Consider the following 26,946-nt stretch of genomic DNA (forward strand, 5'->3'; position numbering starts at 1 on the left):
GCAGCACTACTTTTGGGGCAAAAGTGTCGTCGTCCAGTTCAATATATGAAAACCCTTCTGAAATTCAACGCCTGCGTTGGCCTCGCCGTTTGCACCCAATCTCCGCCCCTTCCGTTGAGGGTTCGCATCACCTTTAGTTCGCTTCTGGTCAACGGTCGCCTCTCGCTAGCCACTATCCACTGCACCGTTTCCGAGCACGGTGGCGTCGTCAAGCTTCCTTCGTACGCAAAGTAGGGCCACTCCATGTCACCCAGAACCTCACCAACCGTAAACAGATCGTACAGCGGAATGCTGTACTCGCTTCCTTCCCCGACCACCTTGGGCAAATACCGCGTCCACATGTTCAACGAATCGATCCGTCGACTCTTCAGCACTTCAAAAACCAGGGCAATCACGACAACTCCGTTTGGCTGATCGCGAGCAGCTTTGAACGATTCGTACAACCCATCGTAGAACACCAGGTGCATTTCGGCCGAATATCGCTTCCTATCGAAGGTGTGCTCCGATCCAAGATGGTAGTGAAACTGGTAGAACAAATACTCCCCTCGGAGTGGTCCACCTCGAAGCCGCGGTTGCTCGCCAGTCCGGAACGTGGGAAAGAAAGCCGCCGTTCCACCTTCGTTGAGCACTTCCATACTGAGGGGGATATTCCGTGCACCTTCCAGCGCCAGTGGACGCTTCTTTCGTACGATCTGAGACCGATTAGCCACGAGGTTGATTGGGCTTTGGAACATACCGTTGCAGCTGGCATTTAGCGCACCCCAGTTCGAAGGGCCGAAGTCGTCTTCCTCGCGGTAGGAGAAGGGGCTCTGCGAGCTCGATGGTTCATTCCAGATTTCGTTGGTTTCGACCAGTTTACTGGACCGCGGTTGCTCGGTGACACGCTCGTAGAAGTTGTAGAATCGGTGATGGGTTTTGTCCGTAAACTGGAAGAACCCATTCGGGTTGTAGTAGGAACGGGCAGCGTTCCGAGCGTACGGGTAAGCTGGAATGATAGATAAGATCGTACATTTATTTGTCTATTCAATATCCGAAATCCTATGTCTAGTTCAATAAGGATGTAAAATGTGCAGAAAAGGCAACAAAAATCATATATGTAAGTATACCGTATGCGTGATAATGTTTGCACCATTGAACAATGTCAAAATTAAATAAATTCTCAAAAATTTTGTATTCGATTTTTTTTATTTCTCGATTACTTTTTCGAAGGGACGTATCAGCTTTTGTAAACAATGCATTTGATCGTCAATTTGACGTAACTGGTAGCTCGTCCACGCACACTAACACCACTATCAGGTAGGGAAAATTTTCCCCTATCTGATGGTAGTGTTAACATGAGTGGGCGAGCTACCAGTTACGTCAAATCGACGGTCAAATGCATTGTTTACAAAAGCTGATACGTCCCTTCGAAAAAGTAATCGAGATTTATTCAACGAGGGGATGTTTCTCAGAGTCTTAAACTATGTTAATCATCGATCGAGTTTCCACTTGCTGCAATTACGGCCTCCACACGCTTCCGGAATTCACGGCAGGTTCTAATAATGTAGTCTGGATCCATTTCTCTACAGGTACGGGTCAATGTTTGTCTGAGGCTTGCTGTACTCGCGTGGCGTTTTTACTCATCGCTGAGTTCCTGCACTTTTGGCGATTATAAGTGAACTAAATTCAAATTAGGGTCGTTCTCATTCGCCGTGTCTTTTTGCGACATTTGCGCGTGGGACAAATCACGAATACGCTGCCACTTCGTCATGGTGCAACTGTCAAACTAAGTAAATCATTTTCTTTTATAAACAGCCTACTACGGTATGAGCTATAGGTTACGTGCATGCAAAGAAAACCAAAGCATTGTATGCACAGGTGAAACGGGAACCTTATTTGTACGATGGTGCAAACATTATCACGCATACGGTATTAGGAAGACAGTTAATATCAATTTGGATAGTTTCTTGAGATTAAAGAAATTTTGTTTTATGTCCGTGATCTTTCCATTTGGGCTAATTTTCCTAGTTCCATAATAATCAAATGTTTTCTTAGACTATGATCTAGAAAAGTTATCTACGTCCCAGAGTTATGGTTATTGTCTATGTGTTACAGAAGGTTCTATTCTTGGGAGAAATGAAGACGACCAGTCCGCTATAGCGGCTACAAAGAAGAGAAAGATTTTTTTTATTAAAATACTCATGGCTTACTTAGATTTGCAAATCAAAGATATCACTCGTGGAGAATAGAAAAACTATGAAAGTGATGATGGCTTCAAAATTTTCCACGGGGAAGTATACGACTGCAATCCTCAAATGCTTTTATTTTGCAAATGGAGCATTTTATTTAAATCTGGTTGTTGGTACAGTGGAAGAAAAGCTGAAATCTATATGTACACCTAAAAATCTGGAAAGATTTTTTTTTTGTATTATATGTCTATTGAGAGTCCTTAAGTTTTCTACTAACGTAGCATTAACCAGATCTATATAAAATGCTCCATTTCCAAAATAAAAGCATTTTAAGATTGCACTCGTATACCTCACCGTGTAAAATTTTGAACCATCATCACTTTCATAGTTCTTCTATTCTTCACGAGTGCCAACTTTGATTTGCCAATCTACATTTAATTCTAGACTACCATTCTTCAGGTTTCTAAACACATCGCTTCATCTATATCCTAGATCTTTAAAATTAACTTTGCAAAAACTGTCGAAATTTGTCTAAATCCTTGAATTTGAAACTTTTTTCTCTTTGCCTCAATTTTGCGATCTAATCATCAATTCGCGATTTGCATCTAATATCATCTTGGAGAATAGTTTTTTTTTTAAATGAAACGAGGTAGACAAAAGAGTGCTGGGTGCTAGGCTGGGTGAGTATTAAGTGAAAGGTAGAATTGGCTTGTGCTCTTGCTTTTTCGATTCAAACTTATTTTTTGAGAACAAATTTATGGAATCCTTAACCCGCAGACAAACAGACAAAACACATTGAATATTTCTCACTGTAAAAAATCGTCGCTAAAACATTACCGCCATCTGTTGAGTACACTGTGAAGGGCACTACGCTGAACAGATGGCGGTAGTGTGTAAACGTCAAACGCAAGGGAATTGACTATGCGCGCCACAGGTGGCGGTACTACCAACTACGGTACTTTTAAATTGTTCGTTAAATGCTTGTTCGATGAACAACATACGAGTGTTATGTCTGTTTGTCTGTGCTTAAAGCGTTTGTTTTATATTTTAGAAACACGAAAAAAGCGCATGATGGGTTTGTGAGTTTATAAAATTTTTTGAAGTGGCAATCAACGGAAGAAACCATATCTTTCTGATCAATAAATGCCAATATTGGTCACTATTTTAGTGTTTAAAAGTCACTATTTTGGATAGTGTAGTCACTAATATTACATCACATATCCGGAGAACTTCGAGATTATGGGTTTACTGCTTTTGTAAATAAACAATTCATTTGACGATTTCTCGCGAATTAAAGCTCAATCGCAAAAACAACACAAACAGGTAGATGAATGGTTTATCTATCATTTGGTATAGTTTGTTCACAAGATTGTTCTTTTATTCGCGAGAAATCTCAAAGTTCTCCGGACATACACTACCAGTCCTAATATAAAAAAAATTACCCTCGTTACCATTTTTTGAATATTTTTAAAAGAAAAACTTATGAAAAATTCTATCTTTTGTAACAGTTTCAAGATGGACACTTAAAAATTTAAAAAAATCATAGCACAATAATTTTTGGTTAAATTATTCATGTCTGAACAATTGTTTTCTGTGCAAAATATTCTTAAATTTTGTATAAACAAAAATTTCGAATTGTTTTCAAAAACTTGTTGTTCTATGATTTTTGTTAATATTTATGTGTCCATCTTGAAAATTTCACAGAAGTTGGCATTTTTATATGCTTTTAATTTAAAAATAGTCAAGAGGCGTATTTTTTATTGAGCAAGTCTTTAACACATGTTTTGTTTATTTTTTTATTCAAATTTGCCGTATATATTTATCCTTAAGAATAACTATGTTTTCCTTTAATTTTGTTTCAGACGTTATTTCGATTAAAAGTAACGTTTTCGAGTTAAGATTCGTTGACATTTTTCCAATACGCCATTTTGAAATTTATAACGAGATTTGATCAATTTTCGGATGCCCATTGACTACACAGATTACTATGCAGTGCAGTGCCGAGAGTGCCAGTTATCAGGCTGACTTGTGAATAATGGCATTCTTGGCAACCCGGTTAATCTGACAGTTCAAATGTTATATTTTTAAGGCGAAGTAACAACACAACAAGCAGTGTAATCCGAACGAAGACAAGATCCAAGACGATGATCCAGAGGCACTCCTGCTGCACAAACTGGCCTGACCGGAGGATCTCCTCAGCCATCGGGCCAATCTGTCCCAATAATTAGGGGCATTTAGGCCGACTTACATCCATTTCCCCTATATCTTTATTAGGGAGACTGGTCGATTCGATTGTGGTGGTGTGAATTCTACTCTAGTTTCATTGAGATTGACGCACCCTTCTTAACAAACCATCCTGTAGGAAGCTTAATAAGTATTGAGAATTGTGATATTCGATTTGTTGGATCGTATCGTTGGAGGGAGATTCTTAAATTCCCGTGGATTTCGCGTAAGTGCCTCTGCTTACGGGTCCACCCCTTCGTTTTTGGCCCTTCATACAGCAATATTGTGAATTCAGATCGGTAGCTCAAATTGATCTTGCTATTAAGTGGAGCTGCATACAAAACAAGATATTCGAAGGGATGGTGGCTACCTTACATACATACATACCCACATACATACATACATACACCTTTATTAAGGAGACTGGTTCGTCTCCGGGGTTCGCTGAAATTCTTCCGGGGATCGATATAGGCTGCGGAGATCAACGATACATGGCAGTGATCCGGGATAACGCGGATGTATGGTTTAAGGCGGGCCGATTATTTTCCTTTCTTACGTTAGCTCTACAGTAAAACCACAGACAAACAGACGTAACTCTTCATTGTGTATCTTCGTTCACGCATTTAACGGTTGATTTGAATATTATCAGTTCCGCGAACTACTCGCCGCAGCGCTGGCATCGGATCACTTTGACGTTTCTATATATTCTATAGAACTTTTATGCAATATTGTTTACGAGTTAACGAGCAAGCTTGTTTTCCGCGAGAAGCCAGAGAGATGTCGTTAGTGAGGTCCTATGTTTTGAGATACTATGTTTTCAAGAAAAACTTTTTCAAAGAGTTACGTCTGTTTGTCTGTGGTAAAACGGTCGCAATTTCGGCAATTTCTTTATATCAACCTGTCATAACCGGTGCTTTGTTGACTGTGGATGCAACGAAGTTGATCATGAATTACTGCTTCGGACAGGCATTAGGATGTGCGCTGCTCGGGAATCTTTACTCGGTTTTGGGAAATCTATGGTGGGACAAGGTGGTGGTTGCGGTTCTCCAAATCCATAAATTGGAATGTGTCAACAACAATGATTTGACACATGGACTGAACAGGCGCAGAGATTGTTACCTCTATGGTACAGTGTCGCAAGTATCTTCAACCCAAGTAGCATTGCAATTCTTATCGTGGTTTCATAGAATTCTACAAGTCTAAATAATGGTCTTCAGAACCCACATAAAATCCAAACTGTTACATAGGAAAGATCATAAAAATGTCTAACCATGAGTGCCAAACATGACCAATGAGTGTGCCCAACTGTGTTTTTGGCACACTGTGCGAAGTGAGCAACCCCTTACCGTGCCCTTAAATGTGGAATAAAAATATTACAAATCCAGAAAAGAAAACGCTTGAAAAAATATCCTCCTACAAATTTAAAATGAAAAAAGTTTTATACTACTCAGGTATAAAATTTGTTGTACTCATGAGATACTAACAGTTCGATTTTTTTGCCGCCTCATGAATTCTCATGCGCTCCTGTATAGACAAGTACCTACAAACCCAAATGCTTTTTTCGGACCCGAATTTCCATCAGGCACTCTTGTAAGTGAAGAAATGTTGCTGCGCGTATTGTGATAAAAACAAACAATTGAAAAATGTCACCAAATTTAAATGAAAAAAATCTATATTGACCCTAGCATGCTACAATTATAATTTTATAAATTATAACTTAAGGAATATTCGGAGAATTATTAAAAATGTAGGTAACCTTTCCAGGAATTTCAGGGAAAACTACGGAGAGGTTAAGAAATCTTTCTAAATATTTCAGGAACTTCATGGTAGTCCAGAGAACTTCAAGGATGTTTAAAAAATGTCCGACATTTTCCATTTATCTCAGAGCTACAAAGAAGCACTTCAAGAGAATTGCGAGATCTTCTGGATAGCTCAAAAAACACCAGAGAAGATCAGAGAACCACAGGGCAGTACAACTTCAATTAAATTACAGAACTTTCAACTCAGGAATTTCCAATCACTTTAGTCGAAAAATTGCGGGAACATTTTATGGAAAGTTTTGATAAGTACGTGGTAGGTACGAGAACTTCAGAAAAATTGGGGGATCTTCAGCGAAGATCAGAGAACTTCAAGGCAGTCCCATCAAATAATAAAAAAAAACACAAAATAACTTCTAAGAATTTCCAGAATTTCAGGTAAATTAAAAAGTTAAAAGTAGGGTATACGTCCCTAACCTCGGTCTAATATGCAGCCATAGATTACGTTTTTAATCATAACTCATCAATTAATTTACCTGCAAACGATATTCTACTGCTAAATGGTATGCTTAGATATGCTTATCATGTCGTTTGCTATCAGGAACCGCAAAAAGTTGAAAAACTTACTTTTTTTAAGACAAAAACTCACCAGGGAAATGTATGTAATATCGGTCTATTGTCCCCAAATTGGGTCTATTTATGGATGCAACTTCGTCCTATCCTGTTTGATTCTCAAAAAAAACGCTCTTGGTAACGTTTTCTTATGTATTTTTTTTTATCACTATCACTGTTAACTTAATACTCTTCATTCCTCAAAACATTTCTTAGAGAAAATTTTACGAAAACTACATTAAATCACTCAAGTTAAAAATTAAAAATTAAAAATTTCGCTTATCGTCTTTCGACCGCAGAATATCTAAATCAAAACATTGTGATGTTCATTATACAGATTTGGCAGAAAAAATCTCCCTTCCTGTTCGTTCCTTATCATCCAAATGCAAACCACATTGTTGACGTTACTCTTATTGCTATATGCTGTCAAATGAATTTCATGGGCCAAAGTTAGGAACATAGAAAAGAAATGTGTCCCTAAAGTTGGGTCCATGATTTACTTGTGAAAACGTTGTTAAACAATTAAAATAAACATAAAATATTCAAACAGTAACTGTGAGTTTTACGTCTAGTGTGTATTATCAGGTAATTCCATTCAATAAATGCCATAATCAGGCCATTTGATGATCGTCAGTGCAACCTTCCCATCTTAACCTTAGAAGTCATGGCGGCTAAAAACTCCGAACAGAGTGATATTCTCAACCAGTTTTATTACTTACGAGAGCTGAAAATGTATTGAAATGTTGTGATATAAATTGATTTGTGTGTGGTACACATTTATCAATCATCAGTGATCAATATTTTCCTTATTTTTTGTGTAATATTCCTTAATTAATTATTTATTTGCGTGATAGGCCGAATGAAAGGACTAGACCCACATTACATACCGTAACCCTATTTAGGTAAATTTCAGGAAATTGCGGTCATTAACGAGGTCATTAAGGAAGCTCCAAGAACTTCTTGACAATTCAGCCCAAAAAAAAGATTATAGAAGCTCATCTTGGAAGCTGATTCTAGATGCTTGCCCGTGGCTCCACATCTCCACCTAAAAAACACGGGCAGGACAGTAAATCTATGTAGCCATGCAGTAATGGAGGAGTATTTTTTCAGGGTTTATGGATCAACATTTAAAATTCGTTTCCAAAACATGTATAATGTACGTCTTATTTATGAACCATGACTATATTTTAAAGTACGTAATATTGATTTTCTTTTGATCACTTTTGTAGTTCAATTCTAAAGGTGCATATTTATCGCTACTCTAAATAACATTCAATTAGCGTTATTTACGTAATGAATTCACATTAAACAGGTCGATGAAACGAATACATTTTGCATATGTAAACAGGCAGTTTGACTGGTTAACAACGCCCTTGATTGATTTCTGACCGACTTGAAAATACTCGCAAATAAATCCTATGATACCCTAGAGCTAGTCAAAAAAAAATGTCCACATTACCTTGACAATTGACGCAATTGACGATTCACTTTGTCGACCACTCTGTAACTCTTTACTCCTGTGGTGAAATCCCATAAGCGAACGTCAGTCCGTGCGTGAAACATGATGGACATTTCCTTACCCTTTCACTACCGTGAAAAATCTTATGAGATACTGTACCATAGTGGAGTGAAGAGATAAGACAAATTCCGCTAGATTTCATGCACATATTGACAGATGCTTATGGGATTTTACCATAGGAGTAAAAGTTACAGAGTCACCCAGATCGTTCATAACGGAATCAACTATGATGGGGGTAGGGGTAAACTATGTTGCGTGACAAGTTGACAAATGGACAACATTGACACGAATCCGAATACGTTGTTCATTTGTTAATTTGTCACTCCCAACATAGTTTACCCATTTTTGGGTAGGTTCAGTTTTATCCGATCAGGGTGGATTCTACACAAATTTGAGTGGTTTTCAAAAATGAGCATGCGAAAATTTATTTTTGACAGATCGATGTCCAACTATACCAGTTATACCACTGAGGCAACACAAAAAAGGGGTCAACTTTTAGTCAGCAGTTTGGCATGAAGTTCCACATATCCAGACCAACAATTGAAATGAACCGAAACCTTCACCACAATCGGGTAGAGAAGAATTTCACCTACCTGTTCATTATGTTGGTTTGCCTTTGCGGACTTCGGTTCGCGAGAAAATGGCCTTACAAGGTTTGTTTACAAAATGGAGTTAAGGCCATTTCAATTGTTGGTCTTGATATGTTATGTGGCTATCGTCAAGCGGAAAGTATGTTACGAAAGTTGGCGTTCCTCAAGGTTCAGTGATCGCTGTCACCTTGTTCCTGGTAGACATGAACAGTGTCTTCGAGCGGCTTCCCACAGACATCTACATATCTTCGTGTACGCAGACGACGTGCTAATCGTAACCACAGGTCAGATTCCAGGACGAACGAGAATCAGAACCCAAGCAGGGGTTTCCGCCGTGGCCAGATAGGCCGCTTCGAAAGGCTTTCAGCTGTCGACTGGAAAGAGCGCTAGGTGCCACGTTTGCCAGTACCGACATCGGGTCTGCGGACCTTCTATAAAGATAGGTGATCAAGCTATCACACTGAAGAAAATTGTGAAACTGCTGGGGGTTTGAGTTTGACCAGCACTTTCAAGGGGTCAAGGCCAGCTGTCGCATCAGGATCAACCTCATCCGCTCAATCTCCCGTCCCCACTGCTCCAACAACAGAAAAGTACGTTTCCGTGTTGCCCGGGCCATCGTAGACAACCGGCTGATGTACGGACTCGAGCTGACCTGCATCGCTACCGATAAGACAATACAAACACTCGCTCCAGTGTACAATAGTTACACGCGTATATTCTCTGGTATTCTGCCCTCGACGCCAGCCGATGCCAACTGTGTCGAAGCCGTTACTCTCCCTTTCCGGTACCGCATCTACGCAACTATTGCCAACAAAGCCACTGCATTTTCAGCAAATACCGCCGGAAACAACAGAATCTGCCGCCTCAGCTAGGGGGGCAAAGTTCTCCGTACAATCGCCAACGCAGTGCTCCCCCCAGTGGCCAAGATTCACAGGTACGGAGATAAGAGTTTGCAATCTCCCGCACCAAACATCGACAGCCGGATAAAGAAGAAGTTCAGAGCCGGGGACAATTTCGTAGCCCTTAGGAGATCGGTAGCTGAGCTGACCAGATTGTACCCTAACTACATGCATCACTACACGGACGGGTCAAGATAGAGAGCTGGAGTCGGAATCGGAATCGCTGGTGACATTTCCCCAACGAGTACAAGTCTGCCAAAACAATGTTCGGTGTTCCCGGTAGAAGCAGCAGCTATTCTTCATGCGGTCATGGTTCCTGTTGGATTGTCCAATCCTGATCCTGTCGGACTCCCACAGTGTTATTCAGGCCCTGTCGTAGGAGGTCCCGGTCCACCCCTGGATCCAGGGCGTCCTGAAGGTTGCGCCACAAACACTACCTACACATGGATTCCCGGACACTGTGGAATCCCGGAAAACATCAAGGCGGACAACCTAGCTGGGTCAGGCCCATCTAGTCCTCGGTAATCGCACAAGGTGCCGTTGTAGGACGTGAAGAGATGGATCACTTGCACAGTTCGGACAGCGTGGGCAACGGAATGGTCCAGTGCCGGACTTCCTTTCATTAACAAAATCAAAGGCAACATCGGAAAGTGGACGGACCTTGTGAACCGGCGAGACCAGAGGATTTTTTCCAGTCCCGGGACAGGACATGCCCTAATCTCATGGGATTTCAGCGGAGGACCCTTCAGGAAGACCTGTGAAATTTGCCATATTCCTTCGACGGTGAAGCACAAGAGTATGTCCACAATTCGAGCATGTTCGTTGCCTCCACGGTCTGCCCGCCAGCGTACGGGACTGTACTATACCAACCGGATTCCGTTATGAGGTTCGACAAATTTAAAAGATTGTATTTGCATTTCTTATTTGAAATAAAATGAGAAAGAGAAGCTGAACTTTGTGGAGTAGGAAATGGTACTCAGAAGGAACACCGGCAGGGATCTGGCTCATCTTGTCCTTCAATAACTGCGATATGAAAAATTCGCCAGGATGTCAATACCAACTTTCGACAAGCTAGTGGGAAAAGTTTTCTATAGATCTACATGATTCCTTGAGTTCTGAAAATTTCTGTTAAGAACTCAATTCTGCATAGTTCTCTGAAGACCCTCGGACGTCCCTAAAGTATTGTTTCTGTTTTCTGGTAAAATATCTTTAAAGATCAACAAATTTTCCTGAAGATCTGCAGCTTTCTTTAGAGTTCTGCGTGTTCTGCAAAAGTTCTGCAAATTTTTCTAAAAATCTACAAAGTTCCTGAATCTTTGCAAATTTAAGATCATATCTGAAAATATCTCTGGACATCTACACAATTCCCTAACGTATTAAAAATTTATCTAGAAATTTTTGAGCTTCCCGGAAGTTTTAGGAAGTTCTCTGAAGATCTACTAATTTTTCTGAAGTTGTGCAAATATCTCTAAAGATCAGCGAACTTCCCTGAAGTTCTGTTAATTTCTCTTAAAATACAAGAAACTCAATAAAATTCGGAGAATGTATTTAAACATCTGCTGACTTTTCAGTAGATTTACGATCTATCCTCTGAACTTTTCTGAAGTTCCTAATTTCTTTAAAATTCTGTTGAGTTTTCTGGAGTACTGTATTTCCGCTCTGAAAAATCTACGAACTGCCCTGAAGTTCAATAAATTTCTCAGTAGATCTCCGAACTTCTCTAAAGTTCTGTAATTTTTTTTTTGTGCATTCTTGGACTTCCATAAAGTTCTGCAGATTTATCTGAAATTCTTGGAAATTCCTCAAAATTCTACAAATTATTTGAATATATTTGAACATCGCTGAAGTTTTCTAAATTGTAGAGATTTGTGAATTTCTCTGAAGTTGTGTAAATATTTCTAAGAATCGGCGAACTTTACCAAAATTCTGTGAGTTTTACTGAAGTTTTTCAAATTTTTCTAAAAATATACGAACTTCCTGAAGTTCTACAGACTTCTCTTAAGATCTACAGACTTCTCTGAAGTTCTTCAGATATATCTATTTCCAATTTCCATGGAGTTCTTCAAAATCTTGGACTTTCACACTTTTTTTCCTTGATTTGTTTTTTGTCAATCTTGTTTTCCGTGCTGAGCACTAATGTTACCGACGTCAGGAAGGCAGCTCCCACACCTGGACCCTACCTATTGATCCATCAACTCATGAACCGGGGACCAACGGCTTTACTTCCCTTCCGAAGGAAGGCGCGATCAGTAGAGTGATGCAAAATTTGAAATTTTCACTCCACAATACTTAAACGATTCCAAATCGGATCCTGACTAACCTCTCAAAATTTGAACCCATTTGGTGAGAAACTGAGATGGCACAAACCATTTAAAGTTTGTATGTCTCGTTTTACCTAGAAACAATCTTGAGCAAAGTTGTAGCTGAGAAAATTTTCTATAATAATGGCTATCAAACTGTTTTGCAGCTCAATATGGAACAAGAATAGAAGGCAATGAACAAAAAGTTGAGATTTCCCATAGTAATTTACATGTAAACTTCAAATGGCTTGTGCGAAGTCTGTTTCTAACCAAATGAGTTGTAACTTTGGGAGGCTAATCAGGACCCGATTTGAAACCATTTAAGCACTGTGGAGTGAAAAAGTCAAAATTTGCATCAGTCTAGTGATCAGAGATGTTATGCCTCAGAACATCCCGGCGGTGCCGACTGGGATTGAACCCAGGCCTGCTGGAGTGAGAGGCAATCACGCTTACCACTACACCACCGACGCCACTGACTTTCGTACTTCGCTGAGATTTGTTTTTAAAATTAAAGTACTTTTCTGAAATTTTACGAATTTTTCTGAAGATATCACATTTTTCTGAAACTGTGAAGCTTTCTGAACCAACCTGAATATCTCTGAAGATCTGCAAAATTCCTTGCAGTTATGCATATTTCTCTTAATATATACTCTTCTGAAGTTCTACAAATATCTTTAAAGTTCAGTAAAGTATTCTCAAGATCTACGAATTACCTTGAGGCTCAATAAATTTCTCAGTAGATCTGCAAATTTCTCTGAAGTTTAGTAAATTCCTCTGCAGGCTCTCGGGCTACCCTAAAGATCTTCTAAATTGCCCAAAGTTCTCAAAATTTATCTGAAAATATTTGAACTTCCTTGAAGTTTTAAATATTTTTCTCATGATATACAAATTTCCCTGAAATTGTATCAATACTGTTTTTAAATCGCCGAACTTCCCTGAAGATCCATTAAAATTTCTGAGATTCTAAAAATGTATCAGAAAATCTGCACACTTTCTTGAAGGTCTTTAAATTTATCTGAAGATCTATGACCATTCTAGTGATTTTTTTCAGGAGTTCTGTAGCGTTGCTCTGAAGATCAACGAACTTTTCAGATGTTCTATAATTTTGCAGTAGATCTCCAAGCTTTTGTGAAATTATTTACATTTAACTGTAGATTCTTGGACTTGTCTGAAGTTCTGCGAATTTCCTTATAGTATTACAAATTGATGTGAAAATATTTTTGCTTGCTTGAATTTTTGAAAATTTCTTTGAAAATTTATCTAAAGATCTGCAAATTTATTTAATTTCTGTAAATTTTTCTGAAGTTTTGTAGTTCTGTTCTCAAGATCTACGAACTACCATGAAGCTCAAAAAATTTCTCAGCAGATCTTATAATGTTGCAAGGCAAAGTTTGAGTGGTAAGATATGTCATTTTAAACTTCTCAAACGTTGTGATCGATTCCGATGGCATCTTGAGAAGAATTGCTAAAGTATTCTAAGGAGAAAAATTTCCAACCCAAAAAATTCTGATTTGAAATACTTGTCTAAAATCTCCAGAAAAAAAAATTCCCAAAATTTTTATAGATCACATAAATATGCTTTTATAAATTACTCTTAAGGACAAACATTATAACATTAAAATTTCAAGCTGTGGATCAAAATATGCTGGAAAATGTTTCTGAAATATTGTTTTTTTTTTCGATTTCGTTAAAGAAGTCCTATTTTTTTATATGTATTTATGTATTGTAAACAAATGTGATGTCACGTTTGAGCTTAGGGAGAACGAACCACAAATTATTAAGTTTCTTCGAATGATTCGAAGTGAACTATGCCATACCTAAAAATGATGTCATGTCAAAAAAGTTTCGAATAGGTTACCTACCGCACGCATTCAGATCACAATCAAATACTTACGTCCACAGTTCACCAACGGCACAGCTGCCTGCACCATCGTCAGTAGCCAAGCTACCGAAATAGGCGGTTTCATTTTCCAATACAAATCCAACACAAATCTCCTCCGGACAAATCACACTATTTGTTCTGCTGCAGTCCGAACAACTGAACAAACTGCCAACTTCCTTTCAAAAAAACTGTAGCAGCGGCAAATTCCTTAATCTTACGCGCAAAGCTGACAGGCGACAATTAATTTTTCCTCTATCACCGGCTCCACTTGATAAATCACTGCTTTCTCACGCCGATTTCCTACACTACTCTGGTAACGGCTACACCCGCGAACTTGATCTTGAACACCGCGTGTCTTGTTCTGCCCGCGCTCGGAGGAAAGTGGGGGACACGCCCAAGCTAGCTCGAACCTAGCCTCTGGCAACTCACGCGCTTGATCGAATTTCTTCCCCTGCTCGGACTAATTGAAATCTGCTGCTACTGCTTGTGTTGACACCCAAGCAGTACGACGCAGACTGGGGTGGCTGTAGCCGGGTGCTCCAGTTTTTAAACGTACACACTGGCTGGCTACTTACTCCAGATGTTCTGGATCTGTTCTGGACTAGGAAACCCGGATGTTTTGCTACCGCCTTAATCGACGGGAAACAAGAAGTAGTTGTATTCGGTTTTGAATGACAATGCTAGATAGTGTAGTTAAAGGTGTGGGAAACCTGATACTCGTAGGTCAGTGAAGCAAATGAGATATTGGTTTAGAATTTTCCAATGTTTTATTCTTGACTACATAGGTGCATGTTGAGCAGGGTCGTTGAAATGCAATTTGGTTCATCGTTCTAGAGAAGGTTCAACCGAATTATCGGTACAAGAAAATTTGCCGACCATTGATATCCTGCAACATCCGGAAGTTATCAACCAGGGGTTCTCCATTATCTTTACGCAGGGAGCGGAATGTATTCAACTGGGCCTCCGATATGGGCAGCGGTTTCCTCTGTACGATCCAGCTCACCGTCTCGTAGCACGGAGGAGTGGTCAAGCTACCGTGGTACGAAAAGTACGGCCTTCTCCTGGCGCCAATCAGCTGCTTAATGTTGAACACCGTCGGATCCGGTAGGGTGTAGCTCGTTCCAGCCGTCTGAACCTGGTTCAGTGCAGGAAGCCAGCCGTAGTTGGGTTCGGTGGTACTATTGGTGAGGAAGATCCCCAACACAAAGAGACCATTTTCCATCGTTTCGGCATTGCTTAATGAGCCGTACTGCTGGTTGAAGAAGACCAGATGCATTTCCATGGCGTATCGTCGTCTGTCCACCACGTGTTCGGCACCCCGATCGGACGAGGCACCCCAGTGGAAGTGCAGGCTGTCGAATTGGAACGTTCCCTGCAGGGGACCACCACGGGCGGTAAAGTTTTGACCGTCGGGGAACTCGAAACTGTAGACGGCTGTGAACGAGAGGAAATCATTTACAGTCAAGATTCCTGTAGTACGGTTAATTGGGGTCGTAACGAATGTACACGTACTATATGGGATTAGAGCAAATTGGGGACAAACTCTTATTGTTGAGTAATTTGAAGAGATAACTGACTAGTTGACCACCTCATTCGTGATTTATCCGGGGCTGAGATTTGAACTCGTAACATAGACGTGAGAGGTATGGACGTTAACCACTACACCGGAGTCATCCCAAAATTAATTGAATGGGTTAATTTGTTTACCCAAAATCGAATAATTGTTACCAACATTCATCAGCGTTCCTTCAAATAACTTCTTGTGTTTTAGGATAACAGTTGGTCATTTGTGTGTTAAAAATCGTTATCCATCTATTGAACAATCAAAAAGAAATAAAAAGAGTAAATTTTGACTTGTTTCTATGCTAAATTCAGCCTCGCCGTTTTCACTCATTCGATGCATAAAAGAGGAATAGTATTGGCTTGTATAAATATAGTTAACACTTTGTTTTTTGATGTAGGACTACGTCTGTGATTTCTATATGGGGGTACACTTTGTGAAAACCGAAAATGGAACATGTAACAAAATTATGAAAGTTTTTGAACGTTAGTAATTCAGCAGCCCCTGGACCAATTTCAATAATTTTATCATCAATCGATCACAAATGTTTTTACGCATCTGTTAAATTTATCACTTTTGAAAATGTCACTGTTAAAAATTGCACGAATGTACAACTGTTGCTATGATAATTAAAATTATCACCGATTACCTGTGAAAACGATTTCTCTAACACAGATTTCAAAGTTGAATTCCATCCGGTCTCACCAAACGGTGTTTATTCAATCACCGCGTGGTGAGTGGTGGTGTTCTCGAGTACACAACAAAAGGCTCTCCGCAAGCAGCTAGCTACCAAGGCTGGCCTCAACCACTGATCGGATTCAGTTCCAATCACCGTGTGTGGTGGTGTCCGGTCCTCGGCATCAGCAGTAGCAGCAGCAGCAGTGCTTTTGGCGCGTGGCGTTGAACATTGTTCTCCAGTACACAACGAAAGGCTGCCTGCAACCATCCATAGAAGGAGGAAGAAGCCGCACCGCAATTAATGTGAATCAGTAGCTCTTCGTGACTTGTTGTGGGCCATCTATGCCAAGCGCGTCTCCCTCATTCCAAACAACATACAGCTCACTAGCCTCATCTGTGTTTAACACCCTAATAGCTCAGCATTACTCAACCATCACGCCAAACGGTTCTTTTCAGGACCACCATACATTTGTAAAATAGTATTTTTTAGACATTCGTCAAGGACATAAATCGGATGTCAGTTCCCATATCAAGATAGACCTGGAATTAGGGCGTACCAGCTTTTGTAAACACTAACTTCTTTCGATGATGTCTTATAATAATTTCCCTACCTGACGGTAATGTTTGTTTGCGTGGGCGTGCCTTGAATTTCTAAAAATCATAGAAAGAAGTCACTGTTTCGAAAAGCTGTTACGGCTAATAGATATGTTTAAATCAAATTAAGGCAACATTGGGGGTAAATAAAAATGAAATAGCAAACATGTTTAACAGGTTGAACTATAGTATACTTATGTGGTTTACTAAAAATGTAATATTTCATTTTAAACTCCTAATTAATTCTGATGAGACGTCTATCAGCGTTTTTGAAAAAAAAAACTGCAGAGATCTAGCAACCGGTGAAAACTAACGATTTTTAATTGGCTCACTACTTGACTAGCCTATTGGTCACAAATACATATATAAGCGTACCCCATTCTAGTAGAAATTCTAGTAGTACATTATGTTTGTTTTGATTCACTATGAAAGATTGACAGGTAAAATGAGGGGTACGTGGATTTTCCTATGTTTCGGGGTGCAGGGGTGCATCGATTAGCTTGGGACCCAAAATAGTACCAGAGCTGAGCCAAAAAGTTGAGCGCGTTTCTTCGGGACCTTCTGGTCTTAGAGTTACCTCTATGGTTCGTTTTTCGGAGGGTCCATATTCCGGTCACAACTTTGAATTCATTGCGCTAAGACATCTATGATAAAAAAAAAAACCTCGAAATTCTAGGATCAAATTCCGGAATTTATCACTTTTAAGGATGTTTCGGATCTTCCAATGGACCATCCTGTGATCTTCTGCGTCCATTTTATGGTCACAACTCCTAAGTCATTCTGATAAGACATCTATGAATCAAAAAATCCGCGAAGTTCTAGGATCAGATTAATGAATTGACCACTTTTACCGATGTTCAGTATCTTTTGATGGACCAGTACGTGGTCCCCAGCGTCCATATTCTAGTCACAACTCCGAATTCATTCTTCGTCTTTGAGAGGTTTCGAAAAAAACCACGGAGCACTACGATCAGTTTGGTGAATTCACCAATTTTACTGATGCTTCGGATATTCCTGTGGACCATCCCGTGGTCCCCAGAGTCCATATACCGTGTTCGGATTTCTTCCATACCAACTCTATGAAAAATCAGCCAAAGTTTTTGGACTGATCAAAGCTAAAATATGAATTTACATGCAGGTTATAAGCAGTGTTGTTGGAAAAATCTCTGAAGTATGTACCTTGCTAAACCTAAATCTATGTTAATTAGATAAGTTCTAATTAAACATGTACAGGCTAGTTAGTCGCTGCCAGTCAGCCAAAGTTTTTGGACTGATTTTTCATAGAGTTGATTTGGAAGAAATCCGAACTTACAACTCCGAATTCATTCTGATTAGACATCTATCAGAGGTTTTGAAAAAAAAAGTGGAGCTTACGGAGCAGTTTCATGAATTGACCACTTTTACGAATGTTTCGGATATTTCTATGGAACATTCCGTAGTCCCCAGAGTCCAAAATCTCGTCACAACTATGAATTCATTATGATAAGACGTCTATGAATGGTTTCGAGAAAACCGCGGAGTTCTAGGATCAGTTTCATTAATTGACCACTATTCTGGATGTTCAGGATCTTCCGGTGGGCCATCCCGTTTTCCCCAGAGTCCATATTCCGGTCACAACTCTTAACTCATTCTGATAAGACATCTATGAGTGGTTCCAGTAGTTGAGTGGTTCCAAAGTGGTATCACTTTTATGGATGTTTCGGATCTTCCGATGGACCATCCAGTGATCCCCAGTGTCCGTTTTATGGTCACAACTCCGAATTCATTCTGATAAGACGTCTATGAGTGGTTTCACAAAAAATCGTCACGTTCTAGGATAAGATTAATTAATGGACCACTTTTATTGATGTTCCGGATCTTTCGGTGTACTATTAAGTGGTCCTCAGGGTCCATATTTTGGTCAAAGCTCCGAATTAATTCTAATAATTCATCTTTAAGAGGTCTCACCACGGAGCACTAGGATTAGTTTCATTAGTTGACCACTTTTACGGATGTTTCGGAACTTCCAATGGACCATCCCGTAGTCTCTAGAGTCCCTAATCCAGTCACAACTACGAATTGATTATGATAAGACGTTTATGGTTTCGAGAAAACCGCGGAGTTCTAGGATCATTTTCATTATTTGACCACTTTTACGGATGTTCCGGATCTTTCGGTGGACCATACCGTGATCTCCAGCGTCCTTATTCTGGTCGCAACTCCGAATTCATTCTGATAAGACGTCTATGAGAGATGTTCCGTATCATTTGTAGTACAATCCTGTTGTTCCGTGCATTCATTATATAGTCACAACTCCGAATTCATTCTGATAAGACGTCTTTAAGAGGTTTCGAGAAAAAGCACGGCGCGCTAGGATCAGTTTCATGAATTGACCACTTCTACTGATTTTCAAAATTTTGAAATCTCTTTTCATGTATTTGGCCAAACGGCATTCGGCCAAACGGCATTCGGCCAAACGACCCATTCGGCGAAATGGCCGGACACCCAGAGTGCATATTCTGGTCACAACTCCGAATTAATTCTGATGAGACATCTATGAGTGGTTTCGATAAAACCACGGAGCGCTAAGATCAGTTTCATGAATTGACCCCTTTTACGGATGTTCCGGATCTTGCAGTGCACCATGCCGTAATCCCCAGAGTCCATATTCCGGTCACTACTCCAAATTAAATCAGATAAGACGTCTATAAGTAGTTTCGAAAAAACCGTGGCGCTCTAGGATCAGTTTCATTAATTGACCACTTTTACAGATTTTCCAGAATTCTGGTGTACCATCCCGTAGTCTTCAGAGTGCAAATTCTGGTCACAACTCCGAATTCATTCTGATAAGACATCTATGAGTGGTTTCGATAAAACCGCGAAGTTCTAGGCACAGTTTCAAAAATTTATTACTCTTACGGATCCCTAGCATCCATATTCTGATCACAACTCCAAAGTTATTCTGAGAATCTACGAGAAGTTTCGATAATACCACGGAGCTTCACCACTTTTACGGATGTTTCGAATCTTCCGGTAGACCATCCCGTGGTTCCCAGCGTCAATGTTTTGGTCACACCTCCGAATTCATTTTGATAAGACATCTATGATAAGATTCATGAATTTGTTCCGGACGTTTCGATGGTTTCCATCGTCCATTTTACGATCATACCTCTGAATTCCTTCTAATAATACGTCTATGAGTGGTTTAGAAAATATCACGGAGTTCTATGATCAGTTTTATGAATAGTAATGTTCGTTTGCTACCTTTCGCCCCCGTGATTTCCAGGGACATCGCTCCGCGTAGCACGGATATACACCGAAGAGAGGATATCACCATGTACTACCAAAACATCGGTGGAATGAATTCTGACGTTCACGAGTACCTGTTAGCTGTATCGGACCGTTGCTACGATGTAATAGTTTTAACCGAGACATGGCTAGACTCTCGAACGCTTTCCAGCCAAGCGTTCGGATATGATTACGAGGTGTTTCGTTGCGATCGAAACCCGAACAATAGTCGAAAGTCCACTGGTGGCGGTGTCCTGATTGCTCCGAGTTGAATGCTAGAGCCATAGAGCACGACATGTGGAACTGCGTTGAACAGCCATGGGTAGCTGTCAAGCTGAGCGATCACACACTGTACTTATGTGTGATATACATTGCACCCGACCGAGTTCGCGACATTGAACTTATCGAAACTCATTGTCGATCCGTTCTCACCATATTAGATTGTGCGTCACCTATCGATGAGATTATTGTTCTGCGCGACTTTAATCTCGCTGGTGTTTCGTGGAAACCTTCCCACAGTGGCTTTCTCTTTCCGGACCCCGCTGGTTCTGCTTTCCATCCTGGATCAGTTAGCCTTCTCGACAGCTATAGCGCAGCGACGTTATCTCAAATCAATCCCGTGGTTAACGAGAACAATCGTAGCTTAGACCTCTGTTTCGTAAGCGCTCAGGGACGATGCTCGGTAGCTCAGTGGTTACCGTTTCTGCTTACTGAGCAGATGGTCGGGAGTTCAATCCCAGGCCCGTCCCCTTCCTTGCAATTTTTCACTTTGCCTTATTCTATACCCACTAGATTTTAATGAAAACAAATTCTTCTTTAACACCGATCGCATCACTTACCACAGTGTGGGTCCTGATCTAAAAATAGAAATTGGATGAGTGCGCGCGCGTGTGTGTGTGTGTGTTTGTGTATTATAATCGCTCTACCAAAAAACGATCCCTGCGTGTGCGTGCAACCTTTCCCCACATCCAACATCCCAGTGATTTCTCGTGGAAGCGCAGAGGATTTCTCGGTTTCCTTCACAGCGAGTACCACGTCAACACATTCCTTCCCAATCCCTAGTTGACCTGCATTCGGACACGGCCGGCGCTGGTATTGCTACATATTAGATCTCCAGTTCTTACACATTGAGGATGAATGTTAGTCCCAAACATCATCTGTTGGTTCTCTGTGTAATTGCAGCTGATCTGGTAATAACAGAGCAGCAACCGTGGGCGGTCAAGCTGATTTTTTTTTTGTTTCGTAAGCGCTCAGGATACGGCTCCATTCATCTCGTCGGCTCCTTCTCCACTCGTAAAGGAAGTTCCTCATCATCCTCCTTTGGTTATTACTGTTGAAGACAATCACATTCGAGATCTCGAAGACATCTCCACTACGGTGTCTTACAATTTCCGGAAAGCCGATCATCGTAGCATTGCCGATGTGCTGTCAAGCATTGATTGGGAAAACATACTCGATTCTGATAACGTCGAAACCGCTGCTCAAACTTTTTCACATGTCTTGGCTTATGTCATTGACAGACACGTACCTAAGAGCGTTCACCAGATTGCATCGCACCTCCCTTGGCAGACGAACGAATTGAAGAAGCTGAAATCGATCAAGAGAGCCGCGTTGAGGAAATTCACTAAATATCGAACGATGTCACTGAAACGTCACTACGTTAAGCTCAATTATCAGTTCAAGCGAGTCAGCCGTCAATGCTACTTGCATTATCTGCGAGGGATTCAAAGGAAATTCAAGTCTTTCTGGAAGTACGTGAAGGAGCAGCGCAGAGAGTCCGGTCTACCATCATCCATGATATTGAACGGCGAAGTCGCTTCCACTCCACAGGAAGTCTGCCGCTTGTTCTCCAACAAGTTTGCAAGTGTCTTCTCTGACGAGAGCTTAACCAACGAATACGTGACTCTAGCAGCAAGCAACGTTCCACTTTCCGGTCAAGCTCTGGGTGGAATTGTTGTCAACGCTGAAGTGATAACGACTGCCGCACTAAAACTAAAGCCTTCTATCAACCCTGGACCGGATGGTGTCCCTTCAGTCATTCTGAAGAAGCATATCGCTAACTTACTGTCACCGCTACAACATCTGTTCCGATTGTTCATATCGTGTGGCATTTTTCCATCGAACTGGAAATTTGCGCATATGTTCCCTGTATATAAAAAGGGTAGTAAACGGAACGTGGATATTTATCATGGAATTACATCGTTGTGCGCAATTTCGAAGTTATTCGAGTTAATCATCATAGAGCCTCTGCTCTCCCATTGCAAGCAGTATCTAAGTGAAGATCAACATGGCTTCACCTCTGGTCGATCTACTACCACGAATCTACTGTGTCTGACATCGTACATTACGCAAAGTTGAAAGGTCACAAACAGACGTCATCTACACTGACTTGTCTGCTGCCTTCGATAAGATAAATCACACCATCGCGATCGCCAAATTCGATAGACTTGGGATTAGCGGAAATCTCTTGAGATGGTTTTGCTCATATCTCGCCGATCGTCAGTTGGTGGTAGCCCATGGTGACTGCCAGTCCGACATTTTCGCAGCTACGTCAGGAATACCTCAAGGAAGTCATATGGGACCGTTGATTTTCTTACTCTACTTCAATGACGTGAATTTAGTTATCGAAGGTCCACGACTATCGTATGCAGACGATCTCAAAATCTACTTACGGATCTGCTCGATCGATGATTGACAGTAAATCCTGCGAAGTGTTCAGTCATCACTTTTACCCGAAAGAAAGAACCAGTTATTTTTCACTACGGGACACAATTATTGAACGTGTGAGCTAGGTGTCATCCTGGACTCTCAACTTACATATAAGCAACACATCTCGTACGTCGTCGATAAGTCGTCAAGGACATTGGGCTTTATCTTCAGAACAGCTAAGAATTTCTCCGACATCCTCATCCTCAAGTCAATGTATTGTTCCCTGGTACGTTCCATTCTAGAATATTGTTCTGTGGTTTGGAGTCCGAACTACAACAATGGTACTGAGAGAGTCGAGTCCGTTCAACGCCGCTTTCTGCGATACGCGTTGAGAATGTTACCTTGGAGAGACCCGTTTCATTTGCCCAGCTATGAAAGTCGCTGCCAGCTGATCGACTTGGAGCCTCTTCGCACCAGAAGAGATACTTCAAAAGCCCTGCTTGTCGCGGACACGTTACATGGCAGAATTTATTGCATAGCAATCTTGGAGCAAGTAAACATTAACGTTCAACCCCTAATGCTTCGTAACAATGTTATGCTGAGAATGCCACTACGTAGGACAAACTATGCAATCAACGGTGCAATAAGCGGACTGCGAACTGACCAGCGCTTTCTTAATACGAAAAACACAAAACGTATCTGACATCTGACAGCAGATAATGCAGTGACCCTCCGCTTTTAACATCGATTATTTAACAACTCTGGGTAGTTATGTAAATTAATCAACCAACCGACAATTCCTCAATGATTTTCGAGCTGCCGACGTATCTTCACTGCAAAACAAAAACCGGTGTATCTGATTTGACGTATGTGAAAACCCTTCTGTCAAATAGACGAACCATGCAGGGTGTATGTAACAATCAAGGTGTGATGCCGACGAATCAATCAGGGTGTATGTGAGTAGTACACAAGTAAAAGGTGTATGATTTTGTTTTATCAAAAGTATTGTCTGTGTTTGCAAAACTCAAATTTTTTCACAATTCTCTTAAACGCAATCCCTTTATCCAACTAATAGCACAAACAGATTTAAAAAATAGCATTAACTTTTAAATAGCATTTAATAATCTCATATAGACATTGCTATCCAATGTTTCTAATTTCCTATCCAATGTTACATACGTCTTTTTGAAAAGTTATGCTTGATTTATCCGAGTTTCATCAGTATTCGATTTTCACCTGCCATGACTAACACTTCGGAGACGTTTCTTTTCATTCTTCTCCAGAAATGTAAACAGTCAATGATCATGTTTTAATGTTTTGTAGTTTTAACTTATGACTTTTAATTTTAAGTTAAACCATCATTGGGACCTGGGAATTGGGACCATATCGAGTCTGATGATGCTGACAAATAAATAAATAAATATGAATTGACAACTTACGGATGTTCCGGATCTTAGACAAGACCAGACTTGTGACCAACCGGAAACGAACTCATGCAAAAAGGTGGCCAACTATCTGCTTAACATCTTCTTCAAAGACATCAGAAAGTTATCTCATCTCTTCCGTACTATAGGAATCTTTACTGTACATTATTTTCATACTTCAAGACAAACAATTAAAAACTGTATGGCTAATATTGGGGGTGGGAAATTGATACTTTGCCCCTATTGCAAATTGTTGAGACGTTTACATATTAGCTCATTTTGCAAATTCACTTTTAAGCGAAAGATGGGAGGATTGTGTCTGTCTCATAAAAAAATATATATAAAATATATATAAATCATAATTCATATATAGAGTAGTTGCACGCCAAATGACGAATCGGAAAAACTCGACTCCGATTTGCAAAAAAAACTTTGCATAATTGTGTATTGTGGACAGGCATGGAAAATCATTTACGTTCATTTCATGCATTCATTTACATTCATTTGCCTCTAACTTTTTTCATCAACAGCATTCCGCGGAATGATGTAAAGAGCTTTTGTAGGTTTTGTTATTAGCTACAAATTTTGGTCATAACTCAAATCTGTATCTCTTATGCATCACGAACTAGAACGGGCAGAACTTGTTACTGTTTTTCAGTGAATGTAAAATACATTCACTGAAAAACAGTAGTGGCTTCTGTTCGCTCTGGTTCGTCATGCATAAGAGATACGGATTTGAGTTGTTAACAAAAGTTGTAGCTAATAACAAAGCCTACAAAAACTCGATACATCATTTTGTGGAATTTTGTTGATGAAAAAAGTTAGGGACAAATGAATGTAAATGAATGCACGAAATGAATGCAAATGATTTTCCATGCCTGATTGTGGATAATCATTCATATTTTGGCAAAAATCACGCCATTTTGGATGTTGTAGTTTTTTTTTAAATGGCGTCTTTCATTTTCCAATAAATTGTAGCACGAAAACGTCACTTCTGATCAAAATGACGTATGACACACAGTTGTCAGGAAAAACTAGAAATACTTAGAGGGAGAGATGGGCGGAGAAAACAAAATACAATTCGGCAGCAGGGATTTGTACCTAAATTATCTTGCAACCCTTGTTAGAAGCTAGCATTTCACATGACTTTTACTTTTGATTTGATTTACGTGCCAAATAATAGCTGAGTGTATCGCAATATTTTGTATATTTCTTAGTGGTATTAATTAACGAACTAACATTAATTTATCAATACAGTCAGAATATTGCTTACGATTAAAAAAAAAACTAGTTGAATTTCAGAGCACATGAAACGTGATTGAATTTCTGTTCGATTGCAATACTCTCAAATTTAATCTTGTAAGAATAAGAAATCCTCGGAAAAATTCTAATGGAAATGTTCAAATGGCTCAGATTTTGATGGTTCATTTGACTCAAAACATTCTCTCCGCTCATCTTTCCCTCTGAGTATTTCTAGTCAAAACCAAATCTTTCTGGAAACGGATTTTGTTGTAATGTTGAGTAAAAATTAAAAAAAAAGAGGTAAACACTCAAGTATCTCAAAAAGTATATCCTCAATTTTTATATTTTTTGCAAAGCTCATGAGAAATGAAAATTGACAAAAATCGTAGATCAACTATTTTTGGTCGAATTTTCAAACTTTTACTAGTACGCTTTTATGTAATTTCTACACAGGCTACAATATTTAAAAAAAAAATCTGTGTAAAAGTTACGTAAATTCAAACAAAAAGTGTAAAAATATTACCAAAAGTTGAAGATCTAAAATTTTGGTAAATTTTAAAATGTCAAATATTCCAATCGTTTGCATTTTTATGATCTTTCTAATAAATATTTCTTTATAACTTTTCTAGTTAAAGTTATAGTTTTTGAAAAATTTGAGTTTCCAACATTTTTTTTTTTATTTTACTCAAAATTACTGAAAAGCCGCCGTGGGCATTTTGCCCAGAAACACAAATTTTCCCAATAACTTTGTCTCAGACGCCATTTCAAACAGAAGTGACATTTTCGTGCTACAATTAATTGAAAAATGCCAGAAGCCATTTTGAAAAAAATACAGGTTCCAAAATGGCCGTATTTTCGCAAAAAAAGATTAATGGTTACCCATAACATACAAAACATTCATGCAAATCGGAGAAGGACGAGCTTAAAAATGTTTGGCCTGAAGCTTGTTTTTCTATTTGGCCTGCAACTGCTTTATAGAATCGTACTCCACTCACTGACGTGCAAATACCAACCTGTGTGTCCATCGTTCGTCACCATCACCTGGGTGGGATCCAGCTGGTAGTTGGTAAACTCCAACTGCTGCATCTCGAGGCCGGGCCGTGCGGTCATCGACGACAACGGAATGGGACTCTGCATTGTTCCGTTACACTGCGGGCTGATAGTGTTCCATTCTGCTTCGCCACTGCTCCCGTAGGAGTAGTCGGCTGTGGTAAGTAGAAGAAGGATTGTAAACTTGAATTTCACCGGATGGAGAAGAACCACGATCTTTGGTTGATGTAAACAAACAAGTCCATCTCGAATGGGCCTGCTGTGATAGAATTGCGCTTGCAGAAGTTCCATTGAGCTTTGTGACCTCCGTACATAACCTCACAAATGAAATATCCTTATTCCTAAGAAACTTACGTTCATCGCAAAGGACCGAAAGCACCAAACCGAGCACCACAAAGACCACTAGTTGCACTTTCATTCTGGTATACTTTCTCTTCCGCCTGTCGCAAACCTCTAGCACTGCACTTCCGAACCGTGGGTATTTATTGGACAATTTTTTTCGCCATCATTCTCGAACTGCCAGTTAACAAT

At 39.9% G+C, this 26,946-nt stretch overlaps 2 protein-coding genes across 2 annotated transcripts; both read right to left on the reverse strand.

The window, feature by feature from the left end:
- Positions 1–38: 38 nt before the first annotated feature.
- On the reverse strand, positions 39–14,035 carry LOC135699361 (carbonic anhydrase 2-like). Its single transcript, XM_065219604.1, has 2 exons — positions 13,963–14,035; positions 39–985 (listed from the first exon to the last, which is right to left on the reverse strand). Exons 1-2 carry the CDS (start codon positions 14,033–14,035, stop codon positions 39–41), a joined length of 1,020 nt encoding a protein of 339 aa, XP_065075676.1.
- A 765-nt stretch (positions 14,036–14,800) lies between these two features.
- On the reverse strand, positions 14,801–26,833 carry LOC135700106 (carbonic anhydrase 2-like). The gene is made up of 3 exons (XM_065220500.1): positions 26,770–26,833; positions 26,379–26,570; positions 14,801–15,384 (listed from the first exon to the last, which is right to left on the reverse strand). Exons 1-3 carry the CDS (start codon positions 26,831–26,833, stop codon positions 14,801–14,803), a joined length of 840 nt encoding a protein of 279 aa, XP_065076572.1.
- Between the last annotated feature and the right edge of the window lie 113 nt (positions 26,834–26,946).

The sequence above is a fragment of the Ochlerotatus camptorhynchus genome, unplaced genomic scaffold (genome assembly GCF_037179485.1).
Source record: "Ochlerotatus camptorhynchus isolate MF236.1 unplaced genomic scaffold, CSIRO-AGI_Acam_v1.1 ptg000010l, whole genome shotgun sequence".
NCBI classification, from domain to species: Eukaryota; Metazoa; Arthropoda; class Insecta; order Diptera; family Culicidae; genus Ochlerotatus; species Ochlerotatus camptorhynchus.

Coding starts and splice junctions, on each gene's coding strand:
- LOC135699361 (XM_065219604.1), bottom strand. CDS start 14,035: ATGAAACCGCCTATTTCGGTAGCTTGGCTACTGACGATGGTGCAGGCA. Junction 986..13,962: donor GCCGTTGGTGAACTGTGGAC/GTAAGTATTTGA, acceptor CTATCATTCCAG/CTTACCCGTACGCTCGGAAC.
- LOC135700106 (XM_065220500.1), bottom strand. CDS start 26,833: ATGAAAGTGCAACTAGTGGTCTTTGTGGTGCTCGGTTTGGTGCTTTCG. Junction 26,571..26,769: donor TTCGGTCCTTTGCGATGAAC/GTAAGTTTCTTA, acceptor TACTTACCACAG/CCGACTACTCCTACGGGAGC. Junction 15,385..26,378: donor GACGAACGATGGACACACAG/GTTGGTATTTGC, acceptor TCTCGTTCACAG/CCGTCTACAGTTTCGAGTTC.